Raw genomic sequence first — 15,257 nt, 5'->3', positions numbered from 1 at the left:
CTTAGAAGAAGAATGCATCTGTCAGGCTTGCTTGATTATACCATTGGGCAGTTAAAAGTCAACCCATTGACACTGGAATTGCACAGTGACTCAACCAGGTAAGATGTAACAGATTTCTGTTTTCAGAGGATGTTAATAAATCAGGTAGATTGTTACAATTCAACAGCTTTGTGCTCACTTTTACCGTGGCCAACCCCTTAAAAAAGTTCTCATTCCAGGAGCAGTTCCAAAATCAAATTTAATAAAACCCTTGCTCTGGCAATGAAATTAGATTCCACGAACCTGCTCCTTGGTGAGCTGACACTACAGGAAACAAGTACAGAAGCTGTTGCAAAAATACAGCAGTGTTCACTAATGTCCTTAAGAAAAAGAGCCCAAGGCCACTGCTATACAGTGCCCTATGTGTGATGCCAGTACCACACTACACAGTTTTCACCAAACCTGGTTAGGGTAATAAATGCCAAGGTGCCATTGCTGCCCACCTCTGGGGAACTAATTAACAACTTAGCACGTACCCAGCTTTCAAGAGAAAGTTGTCTCCGGGTGGTTTACCAGTTTGTATTTCTAACAAAAATGGGTGAGAATGGATACATTAATCTCTTTCATTCACTCCCTTCCAAACAAAAAATCCAATTCATTGATATTATCACAGCTGGGATGCCGAAATAGTTTCTACAAAAGCAGCCTAACAAAAAACATCCATTCTCATTTTCAAATCCCTTTTATGACCTCATCCCTCTTTTTCTCCTCTCCTTCACCCCACGTCCGACCTATGCAACTCTCCACAATGCTACAACCATGGCCTCGTTCACCACCAATTTTAAAGACAGAAAATGCTAGAAAGGTTCACAGCTTGGTATGGCAACTTCTCTGCCCGTGACCAGAAACTGCAGAGAGTTGTTGACACAGCCCAGCGCATCACGGACACCAGCCTCCCCTCCATGGACTCTGTCTACACTTCTCGCTGCCTCAGTAAAGCAGCCAACATGATCAAAGACCCCACCCACCCCAGACATTCTCTCTTCTCCCCCCACCTCCCATCAGGCAGAAGATACAAAAGCCTGAAAGCACGTACCACCAGGCTCAAGGACAGCTTCTATCCCGCTGTTATAAGACTATTGAATGGTCCCCTAGTACGAAAAGATGGACTCGACCTCACAATCTACCTCATTTATGACCTTGCACCTTTATTGTCTGCCTGCACTGTATTTTCTCTGTAACTGTGACACTTTATTCTGCATCCTGTTATCGTTTTCCTTTGTACTACCTCAATGCATTGTTGTAATGAAACAATCTGTATGGATGACATTCAAAACAATGTTTTTCGCTGTATCTTTGTACATGTGACAATAATAAATTTACCAACATTCAGCTGGTCAGGCTGCATCTGTGGGAAGAGAAAGAGTTAACATTTCAGATCGAAGGCTCTTGCAGCCTGACCTGTGGAGTGTTTCCAGTATATGCAGTTTCTGTTTTTCACTTATTGATTTTAAAGAACTGTGGGCAATAGAGCAACTCTCTTCTGTCCTTAGCCAAGTCCGGGAATTGTATCCCCAAACCCTCACCTCTCTCCAGCTTTAACACCTTCCTCCTTGGTCATGTTTTTGGTCATCAGACTTAACATTAAATGTTTGATAACTATCCCAAGACCTTTTATCAGAATAAGATCTCAACCAAAAACATTACTTCTGTCTCTTCAAAGACACTGCCTGACCTGCTGAGTATATCCAGCATTTCATCCTGTGAAAAGCAGCCTGAGAAGTTTCTGCTGAATTAAAGACGAAAACCTCGTTGCCGAAATCTTACAGCATTCCTGCAGGTGACAGGCTTGTTTGGCGAGCAGACAGTGTATGAGATCACTACTCATCATGACAACACAGCTGTTCCACAGGGCTTGCCAGAGAATTACTGAAATGTACAGCAGGGATAGCCATTCTGCCCAGCCTACTGGCTCTTTGATAGAGTGTCAATTAATCCCACCTCCTGCTCTTTCTCCACACTTCCATTTTTTCCCCTTCAACTTTTATCCTGCTCTCTTCTGAATGATATTCAATCGACATTTATTTTCCTTTCATGCACTGTGTTCCAAATTACAACTCACTACGTAAAGATATTTCCTTTGCCAGACACCTTAAACTTGCTTCCTCTCATTATCGACTCTTCTGCCACAGGAAGCAATTTCTCCTTATTAACTGCACTGTAACCACTGATGCTTTTGAACAGATTTGGGGCATTGTTACAATGCCGTCACAGCCTTTGTGATAACTTTCAATTCGTGACCTGCTACCAATACCACCTCCGGTGATGGCCCAACAAGCACTACAACTCAAAGGAATGCCTCCATTAAAAAAAGGGCTTGCATTTATGTGGAACCTGTCCCACCTCATTCCGAATGCCTCAACGTACAATGAGATGTAGTGGTAAACACAACAGTTGATGTACAGACAAGAAACAACTATTAAATAACCACACAATGGGAATGAACAGTTGACACTACAAGGAATACCTGTCATCCTCTACGTCCATCGGATGGGGATCTGTTCATGACCCTTATTTGTCTACCTGCAACGCACTTTCTCTCTGACACTACATCCTGCGTCCCGTTACTTGCTCTCCTTTCATACTACCTCGATTGTACTGATGCCTGGATAGCAGGCAAACAAAAGCGTTCCACTGTATCTCAGTACATGCGACAATAATAAACCAACTTGGTTCAAGAGCTCCGCCACCAATAGTGCTGCACTCCCACTGCACTGCCTGGTGATGGGTCGGGACTTGAGCGTCTCAGCCCAGTGGTTTCAGGGGTGGATCATGTCAAATTAAGTTGAGTTTACTGTCATGTGCACAAGTACAGGTACAACGAAGAACTTGCTTGCAGCAGCATCGTGGGTTCAGACAACACACACAACATAAATCATACAAGGCAGTGGAAGGGATAGAAGGAGCTCAGCGGCAAGCAGCGCCCCGACGGCCCGAAGGGTCTGCGGGTGAACGAGCGGACGGCGGCAGCGAGCGGTACCTGGTGTCCGGGCCCTCCGCCGGCGCGGCCCCGTCCAGCGGGCAGCCGGCCGGGCCCTGCAGCTGCACCGAGTGTCGCTTGGCTCCGGGCTCCGGCGCGCCGTTGCAGCTCCGGGCTCGGAAGAGTTTGGTGAGGCGGCTTCTCAGCGAGGTCTTGCGGGAGCGGCCGGCCAGCGGGTCGTCGGGCTCGGCCGGGGGGGCGGCGGAGGGTGGGCCGGGGCCCGGCTGCGGCTCCTGGTGCAGCGGGCAGGCGGCGGGCGGCTCCTCGCCCAGGCTCCGGCACAGGATGCGGAGGGGGCAGTCGGCCCCGGGCCCGGCCTCGGCCTCCAGCTCGGCGCCGGCTTCCTCCATCGCCCCCAGCACCAGCACCGCGTCGCTGGTCTCCTCGGCGGGAGGCCGAGGCCCCGCCAGCCCCAGGCCCGAGCACTCGCAGCCCGGGCCCGGACCCGGGCCGTCGCCGGGACATTCCTCCCGGCCCGGCCCCACCGTGAAGTCGCCGAAGTCCCGCGCCAGGTCGGAGACCCCCCGCTCGTCGCGCCGGTTGCGGGCCCGGCCCGAGCAGCGGCGGTGCCGCGGGCAGAGGCGAGGGGAGGCCGCCCGCTTGGGCCGCTCCGGCCCCCCGCCGCCGCTGCCGCCCCCCACCGCCCGGGCAGCGGGCTCGGCGGCCGGCGCCAGGTTGCGGAAGACCATCAGCTGCGGCCGGGAGCCCTTTGTTGCGGGCAGCTCCAGGTGCTGCAGCCTGCAGGCGGCATCCTGCAGCAACCTGGCCGGGCGGCGGCTCACGTCGAAGGGCAGCGGCTTCAGCCCCAACCCCAGCCCCGAGCCCACCGCCGCCGCCGCCTCTCCCTCCTGCAGGTCCGGAGCCACGACGTGCAGCAGCACAAACCCCGCTGCAGCCTGCGGATTCATCCTGGCAGAGCCGCCGCACGCTGCCCGCTCTCCGTCTGTCTCTGTGTGTGTGTGTCTCTCTCTCTGTGCTGCCTGATTATTGCATTAACTATTTATCCGCCTCCACCAGCCCTTTCCATCGCTTTCTCCTTAGGCTGCCGTCTCTCCCCACGTCCCGGGACCGAGCATTCTGCAGCGACACACAAGGCAAAAAACAAAATCTTCATAAAATACCCTGGCTGGCTATATGTGTATGTGTGTGTGTCTTTTAAAACCACACCCACTAACACTTCCGCAAATTCAATGCAATCTCCTCCCCAATATCTGCGCTGACGTTCTGTAGGTCAGAGCGCCAGGCTGGTTGAAACAAAATCCCAGGCAAATTTCTCCGCTCCTGAAATAAATACACTGCTTCACTAAAATGAAAATCTTATGCCGGTATGTTAAATAAAACGCACGCTCGAAAGCTACAAGGTGCCTCAATCCAACGCGAAATGAATTTCCGGCCCGAGATTGAAAGGTCATATTTTCAACTGTTCTGCATTTTGTCTGCACCGGCAATCGGCGTTTATAGTTTCGTTAGAATTGATAGCCCTTAAAATATTGAACTAATTGATTCGAACGAGAGCTGCAATGTGTTGTGTGCCCTGGATATTATATGTAAATAACTATACTTTTTAATAGGCTTTTGCACTAAATTTTTTTAGTATGTTTGAAAGGAAATCGCTTATTTGGCATTTTTATTCATTGCAGGGAATTTGGAGGGAGAAACAGGTATTTATAAGCAAGCCTCTGGAGTCTGAATCCAGCACAGTCCAATAGCTATTGGGAGACCTGTCAAAATGGCTTCAAAGTCCTGTATCTATCCTGTAGTGAGGGACTGGGAAATAAAACTGACACAAAGTTGTCCGCTTTACTCCAGATGGCTGTTGTTGAGAATACTGCAGTAGAGGGTGCTCTATTGACATTGGAATTATGGCACATTCTGAGACAGTACTGGGAGCTTCCCTCTGCAGGTAAAGTAACATTAAACTTCCATTTTTAAAGCACCTCTATGTGGTAAATAGACAGTTGTTCTGGCAAATAAAATGTGATACTTCCCACATGAGAAGATAACAGATGACCAAAGGTTTGGTCATAGAAGGAGACGGCAAGGAGTACCTTTTTTAAAAAGGAAAATGAGGTGGAAATTAGGGAGGAAATTGCAGAGCTTAGAGCCTCAGCAGTGAAGCCCCAGCCAACGACAGAACTGTTCAATTCTGGGAATTCAAGAGGATAGAATTGGAGAAACACAGAAACATTTCAGGGTCATAAGACTGGAGATTAAAAAAGGATGAAGTGATTTGAAAATAAGAATTTTAAAATTTGAGATGTACCCCCTCAAAGTCAGCGAGAACAGGATTTGGCATGGATTAGGAGAAGAATAGCAGAGTTTAGATGGTTAGGTTTACAAAGCCTGCACAACCTGATAGGGGAAGGCTTCACACTGACACCAGCTGATCAAAATGAAAATGGTTACCATTTCTCCTTGAAAATAGCAATATCCAGGGGGAAATTGTGAGAGAAAAATGTAGGGCCAGTGTTTTTGATAAACCAATATTTTGATGGCTGAATGGGTTTGAGGTGAGATAAAAGTAGGTAGGCAAGCAGTGTGCCTTAATATAGAGGAGGGACTTTACCTCCACATACCCTCACATCCTCAAGGAAAGTACCTAAACTCTTGCTGTCGCAGGCTGTGGCAAGTGAATAAAAATAATAGCTGATAAAAGAAGTTTTTATTAAAATCTGCAGGAAGGCCTAAAGCATTCTACAGCCAATGAAGTAATTTTCATTTATAGTCACTGTTTCAACGTAGAAGACATGATAGCCAATTTGCAGATTCCCCCAAAACATTCTGTGATAATGGCCGGGGGTAATCTGTCAGTGTGATTGCTGCCTGAGGGATTATTGTTTACCTGGCATCCTGCATTTTCTTAAGGGTGGTGACATGGGAGTTTTTTTTACGTTGGGCTGAGAGAGGGAAAAGGTGTAACATCTCACCCAAAACAACTACGTGCAGCGTGAGCTGCAGATGAATGGAAAGTGGAAAGGACAGATGACAGGAGAGAGTAGAGGAGGAACTGGAGGAGGAGATGGGAGTGGAGAAAGAACCAGGAGGAAAAAACCAATGGGAGGAGAGGAGAACTTTCAAAGGAAAGAATGTATCTGATGTAAAATCAAGTTCCTAAGTAGAATACTTAAGAGACACTTAACAGGCCCTTCAGCCCACAATGTTGTGCCAAACTAATTAAGCTAATGACATCTAATCTTTTCCGCCTACACGATGCCCATATCCCTTCATTCTCTGCACGTTCATGTGCCTATTAAGAGCCTCTTAAATGCCTCTGTTGTACCTGCCTCCACCACCACCCCTGGCAGCACACTCCAGGCACCCACCACTCTCTGTGTCAAAAAAACTTGCCCCGCACATCTCCTTTGAACTTTTCCCCTCTCACCTTAAGTGCATGCCCTCTAATATCAGATACTTTGACACTAGGAAAAAGATACTATCTGTCTACTCTATCTATGCCTCTCATAATTTTATAAACTTCTATCAGATCTCCCCAGATAGGGGAGCATTGGCATTTCTAATATTTTTAGGCTTCCCTGAGGTAATAATATAAGAAATTTTTGTAAATCTGTGGGCTGAAAAAGCAAACTATATAAACATAAATTGCCATATGAAAAGCTGGAGAAAAGCCCACAAAAACAGTGCAGAAGATTACATAATAAAAGCTCCCGTGCACAGGAAATTATGTCACAATCAATACTCTGTCCAGGAGGCCAAAATTCAACAGCTCGGTGCAGGCTCTATAAATCATAGGATCTTTCATTGGAGTAGAAAAGTAAGCCTCAAAAGCAAAATTTTTTAATCTCACTTACATTGCAGAGTGTGAGACCAATTCATCCTGGGCTGCGTTACCTACAGAGGCACTTTCACCACGTATACCACCCCACCCCATCCCGTCAACGACACCCACTCTTATGTCCTACTTGACACCCAATCATTGTATGTGATGCTCCACTAAAGCTGAATTCAATCCTGTTCTCAACTAATCTCTGATCATCTTTAAAAATATGGATTCACAGATCACAATTCTGTCAGAGAAATTTGTGTTGCACATTTGGCCTCTATACTTCCTTTACAGAGTCCTACAGCATGGAAACAGGCCCTTCGGCCCATTGTATCCATGCCAGTCATCAAGCACACACCTGCATTAACTCCATTCTAGTCTCCAAAGTTTCTCGTTAACTCCCCACCCCCCCCACCCCCCGCCCCCCGCCCCAACTCACCCTCACACTAGGGGTAATTTACAGTGGCCAATTAACCTACCAACCCACATGTCTTTGGGATGTAGGAGGAAATCTGAGAGAACACACAAGCTCCATACAGGCAGTCCAGAGCTCAGGATAGAATCCAGCTTGCTGGAGCGGTGAGGCAGCAGCTCTATCAGCTTGGCCCTAGGTTTTGGAATTCACCCCCATCTCCTTTCCTTCAAGACCCTCCTTAGAACGTACCTCTTTAACCAGGTCTTTGTTTCACTTCTGGGAGGGCACCAAATTCAGTTTGATTAAGCTGCTGAGAAGTACCTGAGGAACATTTCACTGTGTAAAGATGACATGTCAGTATAAGTTATTTTTTTTTAAATTTAGTAATTTACCTTTACAACACGGGTAAAAGTAACTTAAATTTCTTTCTGGTAGGGTCATATTGTAAACATTACGTTGGCCACTTTCTTACCAGTACACCATTCTGGTTCACGTTCACCTCTACCCTTCCACCTCCCTTTTCCCTCAGTAGTTGTCCCCTCTTCTGCTGAACCTACTGTCAGCCTCCTTGGATAGAGTTCCATTTTCATCCAGGTCATGCCCATTCACTCACCCAGTGGCCGTTATTTGCAAATGAGCTGAAGCAATGAGGGTTGACAGACGCATGTACAATGCAGATGATTATGATTTCAAGTTGGGCATGATAACTGTGATGAAATTGACATCATGTCCCTCTTGATACTTTGGGTTCACCATCTACCAGACAGCCTTGGTGGAGTCTTGTTGCACGTAGACAGCATGTGACACCTGTGATCCTCAGTGACCATCAACATGGGTGCACCTCAAGGCTGTGTGCTTAGCCCCCTGCTCTACTCCCTATACACACGTGACCGTGTGACTAAGACCAGCTCCAAAGCCATAAACAAATTCCCCGACAACACCACTGTTGTTGGACGAATCACAGGTGGTGATGAGTCAGCGTCTAGGAGCGAGATAGGACTCCTGGTTGAGTGGTGCTGCAACAACAACCTCTTGCTCAATGTTGGTAAAGCTAAAGAACTGATCATTAACTTCAGGAAGGGGAAGGAGGACAAACATGAGCCAGTCTACATTGCGGGATGGGTGGTGGAGAGAGTCAGCAGCTTTAAATTCCTGGATGTTTACATATTGGATGACCTGGGTCCAGCACATAGATGCAATCACAAGGAAAGTGCACCAGCATCTTTACTATCTTAGAAGGTTAAAGAGGTTCAGCTTGTCACCAAACACTCTGACAAACTTCTACAGATGTACTGCTGAAAGTGTCCTGACTGGTCGCACCATGGTCTGGTACGGTAATTCAAATGCACAAACATAAAAAGCTGCAGAGAGCAGTGGGCTCTTCCCAATGCATCACTGACACATCCCTCCCCACCATAAGTATCTACATGAGGCGCTGCCTCAAGAAGGCATCATCTATCGTCAAAGATCCCCACCATCCGGGCCATGCCAACTTCTCGTAGCTCCTATCGGGCAGGAGGTACAGAAGCCTGAAGACCCACACCACCAAGTTCAAGAACAGCTACTTCCCTTCAACCACTCGGTTCTTGAACCAACCTGCACAACCCTAGTATAACAACACTCTGACCACTTTGCACTACAATGGACTTTGCTTTTTTTTGTTCTAATTGTTTTCTTTCTGGTATAATTTTTGTATAATTTATGTATGTCTTGTGAGTATTGTGTCTGCAATACTATGTGCCTGTGATGCTGCTGCAAGTAAGTTTTTCATTGCACCTGTGCATACATGTACTTGTGTATATGACAATAAACTTGACTTTGACTTTGGTTTTAACTGCACCTCCTTGAGATCAATCGCTTGCTTCATGGGGAAATTACATGTTGCTTTGGAGTCAAGCTGAAATGTTAAGGGTTGCTCCTTGCACCAACACCTTTGCATAGGTACATTGAGTAGGTCTTCCATTCACAGAATTGACTTTGGCACCTGCTATATTATCCTTAAACTGATGCCCTGAATCTGAGACTTTTCTGTTCCTGCATAAGATTTCAATGTTCCTTTCATTATTCATTGTTTGTGGAAATGGTTTTCCAATCCATATCACACACACTCTTTCCCAAATGTTCCTAGGCTGAATTCCCAGATTCTACAAACAATCTGATCTTTGATGAGCAAGGCCTTCCAATTATCTGCCAACAGTTTCATCTTCTTTAAGAAAGCATCAAAGGATGCTCCCTACTACTGATTATGACTAAAGAATTGGTAACAGTCAACTGTTTCATTTCTAGGCAGGTTGAAATGTGCTTGTAGTGCATCCAGTGCCTTCTCCAGGGGCTCATTTGATGGCTTTGTGATATGGTATAATTCTCTCTCCTTGTGATCAATGGGATGGAATAACATCTTTACTTTAATCTGTTCTGGTTTATCTGCTAAAAGACAGTATGAAGTTTTCCTTCCACTGTCTCCATCATTTAGACAAATTACTTGCCTGGAAATTCAGTTGCATGGGCAGCTATTTTTTTTCCATCGTGCACAACAGCAATTGAATCACACAGCTCGCTGACTCTTGGTGCACATCCAATTGGGAGGGATCGCATCCAGCATCCCAATTCAGGCATTGCTGACACCAAGCCTCAGTATCTCTCTCTCTAAGATACTGGAAAATGGTTGTTAATTCGAAGTAACAAGAGTACTTCTTTCAATTAAAGACAGACTTGGAGTGTCAAGATACCATTATCCTTATTCTGGTTCTCTCCAGAGTGACAGACGGTGTCTCTGGCAAGTTCCAGACAAGATATTGTTGCAACAACACAGACAACAGTTGGTCACACAATACAATTCTTAAAGCGGTATCAACTAATATTACATATGTGATAAATATTACACTTGCTATTTATTCACAGATGTGCAATTTTTTTCCCTTCAAGTATACACTCATGAGGGTGCATTTCACAAATGTTCACTCAGTGCATGAGAAGCCTTATCTGCTGGAAATAGATACGCTTGTCACTATTTTATATTCATTAAAATGAATGACAGGAAATCACATGAACATCCTTACTTCAATGAAGAGCCTTTAACATTAAAATGTTTTATAACTGTTCCTATAGCCTATGGTCAAAACCTGGCCAATTAGAATGGGCATCTTTGCTACCCTTTGTTTCTTGTTATTTAACCAATGCCGTAACAAATTTATATTTTCCTCACATTTTAGCCATACATCTCATGAAAGATTTTGTCAAATGCAGTCTGAGAATCAAATATCTAATATCCATAACATTATATCCTCAAAAGAATTCCATTAAATTTGTTAGACAGGGAATTGGCTTTCAAAAGCTGATTTCAACTTCAAACTACTGGCTTGACTAATGCACTTTTATCAATTCCCTTACATAAATCCCACATTTATTTCCTGTTATAGAAGGCGAGATAACACTCAGATGATTCCCAGGATTATATTCTGGCCTTTTGAAAATACGTTTCTAATTGTTTGGAACTACCTCAAGCACTTAAGGGACCACAGAAAGTTTCCAGCCAGGGTTCTGCTACGCTGGCCTCATTTCATTATGTATTCCTGAACATATTCCATCTCATCCCTTTGCTTTATGAATATTCAGTGATTTCACTTTTTAATGACCATTTCATTACTAATCTCCTTTTCGTTCACAACTTCAGATACAAATCCTTCTTTTCCATTGCCACTAAGAATAGGCCACCTTTGATTTCCTCTCTCATTAACTGTGACGAGACCCATTTATTCTCAAGACAGTTCAGCAGTAGAGAATGTTTTCCAAGTTCTATGGTTCTCTCCATTTCCTCCCAAGGTAAGCATTTTGGTATGGGTTATTTCTTTCTGAGGTGTAGTACCTCACTTCTGAGTCAGAAGCTTACAGGTTCAAGTGAGTATATTACTTAAGTCCGTAACATCTGTGTTGTGCTGAGGGAGTGCTACAATGTTGGAGGTGCTTTCTTTTGGTTGACATGTTAAATTGCAATACTGTGTTCTCTCTGATGAATTTGTGTTGCTTATAATTTAGAAGTTATTCACGAATATAGATCATAAAATATCATGGAACAATGCAGAAATGGTCTAGATAGAATTTTTATTTTAATGTCCAGAAGAATGGAGTTCAAGGAGATAGAAGTTATCCAAACAACCAGACAAAGCTCTGATCAGACCAGGCCTGGAACACTATGAACAGTTCTGGTGACCAGACCTCAGGAAGGCTATACTGGTCTTATAGTCATATTCTTCTTCTGATATAAAAAGAGGCAATTTGGCCCATTGTATCTATGCTGGCTCTCGGAGTAATGTCAGCAATCCCATTCCCCAACTTGTATCTCTGTAGCCTATTTTCTTTTATATGCCCATGAATTCCACCCTAATTCTCCTACCATTCATCCACACTCAGGGTTATATAGTGATCAAATGACCAGACATTGTGTTAGGGATGTGGGAAACTGGAGCACTTGAGGGAAACCTATGCAAACACAGGGAGAACATGCAGACAGCACCAGAGGTTGGGACTGAACCCATGCTGCTGGAGAGGGGAAATCAAATGTAGCGTTTCCTGTGAGGCAATGAAATAGGATTCTCAGAGGGAGTGCAACCTGGTGATATCTGGGCTCTGATGATTAAATTGCAACAAGGGATTATACAAATTAAGGTTGTATTCCCTGGAATTAAAAAGTGAAGAGGCAACTTCATTGAAAGGGAGCTGTTGGGTAGATAGAGATAAAGTATCCACTGGTTGGGGACTCAAGAACCAGGGGATGTAGTCTAAACATTGCAGCCAGAATTATTCAGCAGTGAAGTTAGAGAAGAGTTCAACACATAGAGGACGGCTGAGATCTGTAACTCCCTTCCACAAATCATAAGTGATTCAAGGTCATTTTGTTAAATTTAAATCTGAGATTGGCTAATTTTTGAGAGCCAAAGGCATTATAGAATATGGAGGCAAAACGGGAATATGATGCTGGACCACAGACCAGCCATAATGCCATTAGAGTCATGGAAACAGGCGCTTCAGCCCAACTCATCCATGCCGACCAAGCTGACTACCTGAGCTAGTCCCATTTGCTTGCATTTGGCCCATATCCCTCTAAACCTTTGCCCTCCATGTCCAAGTGTTTTTTAAATGTTGTAATTGTACCCACCTCTACCACTTCCTCTAGCAGCTTGTTCCATATACCCACCACCCTCTGTATGAAAAAGTTGCCCCCAGGTCCCCTTTAAATCTTTCCCCTCTCACCCTAAATCTAGTGTTAGACCTCCCCATCCTGGGAAAGTGACTGTGACTGTTCACCTTATCTATGCTCCTCACGATTTTATAAACCTCTAACAGGTCAGCCCCCAGCCTCCTTCACTCCAGGGCAAAGTCCCAGCCTATCCAGTCTTTCCTTTAAACACAAGTCCGGCAGTTCCGGTAACTTCCTTGTGAATCTCTTCTGCACCCTTTCCAGCTTTATGACATCCATTGGAGTTGGATCAGAACCCTCCCTCAAACTGCAACAGGATCTCAGTTCACTTGGGACTTTTTTTGTAGAGAATTGAGAGTTTGACAGGACACTGGGGAAACATCCTTTTTGATTGGTATCAAATGAGGCAACATTGCATTCAATTCTAGTCGCCTCATTACGGGAAGGATGTGGAGGCTTTGGGGAGGGTGCAGAAGAGTTCTTCTAGGATGCTGCTTGGATTAGAGGGCAGGTCCTATAAGGAGAGGTTGGACAAACTTGGGTTGTTTTCTCTGGAGTGTCAGAGGCTGAGGTGAGGCCTGGTAGAAGTTTATAAAATTATGAGAGGCATAGATGGAGTAGACAGCCGATATCTTTTTTCCCAGGGTTGAAATGTCAAATACTAGAGGACATGCATTTAAGGTGAGAGGGGCAAAGCTTGAAGGATTTGTGCGAGGCAAGTTTTTTTACACTGAGAATGTTGGGTGCCCGGAATGCGCTGCCAGGGGTGGCAGATACAAAAGAGACGTTTAAGAGGCTCTTACATAGGCACATGAATATGCAGAGAATGGAGGGATATGGACCACGTGCAGGCAGAAGGGATTAAATTTAATTAGGCATCATTGCCTTAATTAATTTGGCACAACATTGTGGGCCAAAAGGCCTGTTCCTGTGCTGTCCTGTTCTATGTTCTATTTACCCGGTCCAGAATAGGGAGGCACGGGGGCTTTTTAACACTGCATTTGGATAGTGCCAACCGTCCACAGTACTGTTCTAGGGTGTCAGTGGAACTGCAACAGTGCTGTCAGGCTTGAACGTTCAACAAAATCCTAACCCTGAATTTACACAGGGGATTACAAAGCAGTTAGAAATATACTGGCATATTTACTAAGAATCACCAGCTGTTTAAAATTGTACATATAATTAAATTCAAGATGTTTGAGCATTTCCAGGGAGACAGGGTCTGTGAGTCTGTCTCCCTGACAGATGGTATCAAGTTCAAGTGATAGCCCTCCACATCACTCAAGATCACCTACCAATGTGTGTGTGAGCTTTGCAAATGTCAGGAAACCACTGCATGATGTACCCAAATCCATCTCTCCCCACTAACACCACCCTCTCAGCTCCCAGGATGGACCTTTACACCTTGTTCCTTCTCCCTGATCCTTCCCTTTCCTTAAGTTAACACTTAACATGTCATCTCTGACTCAAATATCCCAATATTATACTCCTCCTCATTCTCAATCTTTCCTTTTGTTCTAACCCAAGCCAAACTTCAGGCACCCACTATTTCCTGAGCTATTCCACCCTTTTCTGTTTAGTGGTGCCCTTTATCATTGTCTTTTATTGGATTTTAATCTTTTCTGCTTTTTCTGCTCTACATCGTATTAAAATCCTTCAGGTGTTATAATTATTTTATTCCCAGAACATTGAAATTAATGGATAACTGTGATCGTTAGCATTGGCTATGACTCAAAGATAGCACATGCTTCTGAGTCAGAAGGTTGTCAGTTCAAAACAGTAAGAAACTTGATGATGAGATCTATGCTAACATTGCAACTGCAAGCAATTTTTAATGGAAAGCATGCTGCTCACTCAGACAGAAGTGAAAGATCCTATGATACTGCAAAGTAAAGGAGGTGAGCTGTTCAGTGCATCCTGGCCACTATCTCTCAGACAAAAGTATTGAGGAGCATGTTATCTGTTGATATCAACAGAAAATGCTGTAAAACATTCTGCAAATCAGGCAGCATCTGTTGAAAGAGAAAAAGAGAACACCTTTCATCTTTGATCTGAAACATTAACTCTGCTTCTCTTTTCACAGATGCAGCCTGACCTACTGAGTGTTTACAGTGTTTCTCTGCTTTTATTTCAGATTTCCAGCACCTGAATTTTTGTTTTGATTTTCTTTATCTGTTGAAATCGCTTCTGCTGTTTTGTGGGATCTCACTGTGCACAAATTGGCTGCCTCGTTTACAGTATTCCAACACTTTGGTGAAAAGTACTTCACTGGCTGTAAAGCACCTTGAGGCATCCCGGGTTCATGAAAGACACTTTATCAATACAAATTCTTTCTTTCTATGTCCCATCCCAGTAGATTATTACAAACATTTATCAGCCTCTCAGAATAAAAGCACTTACACCAAATATCCATTTTAAATTTGCTTTGTATTGGTTTAGATTTCTGTGCCTTGGATTCCATTGTTTGTGGAACTCTCCCAAAGCTACAATTCCCCAGTCAAAGCTGGGCTGTCTCGATACCGCAGGGATTGGTTTGACAGCAGGTCCTTAATTTCAATGCTGACTCTGCAATGTTGTGAGCACAAACGATACTGAGTCTGAGTGTGCTCCAGCTTCCCTCAGAACCCACTGATTGTATTTCCAACTTCAATAAGGAGCCAATTGCTCCATCAGCAATTTTCCAAACACGGAAATCCCACTGAGGCAATTGTCCCTCTTTTTCTTTTGTTCATTTAAATTTGCTTATTTTCCTCTGATTTCCCTTTCACTTGCCATGTTCTGCACCATTCTTTACCTTCCTACAATGAGTCCAGGAATATCTATGTTGTATGTTCCTAAGACACCA

At 44.6% G+C, this 15,257-nt stretch overlaps 1 protein-coding gene across 2 annotated transcripts in view; it reads right to left on the bottom strand.

The window, feature by feature from the left end:
* socs7 (suppressor of cytokine signaling 7) overlaps positions 1–4,066 on the bottom strand; it is a 65,660-nt gene extending 61,594 nt beyond the window's left edge. For both annotated transcript variants that reach the window (XM_052038734.1, XM_052038735.1), the window contains exon 1: positions 3,020–4,066. In XM_052038734.1, the coding sequence (XP_051894694.1) occupies positions 3,020–3,927 (908 nt within the window). In that variant the 5' untranslated portion in view covers positions 3,928–4,066. The remainder of the gene's footprint in view (positions 1–3,019) is intronic.
* Between the last annotated feature and the right edge of the window lie 11,191 nt (positions 4,067–15,257).

Source organism: Pristis pectinata, chromosome 25 (assembly GCF_009764475.1).
Source record: "Pristis pectinata isolate sPriPec2 chromosome 25, sPriPec2.1.pri, whole genome shotgun sequence".
In the NCBI taxonomy this organism is placed as follows: Eukaryota; Metazoa; Chordata; class Chondrichthyes; order Rhinopristiformes; family Pristidae; genus Pristis; species Pristis pectinata.
Note: the sequence above shows the minus strand (reverse complement) of the source record. Positions and strands in the feature narration are given on the sequence as shown.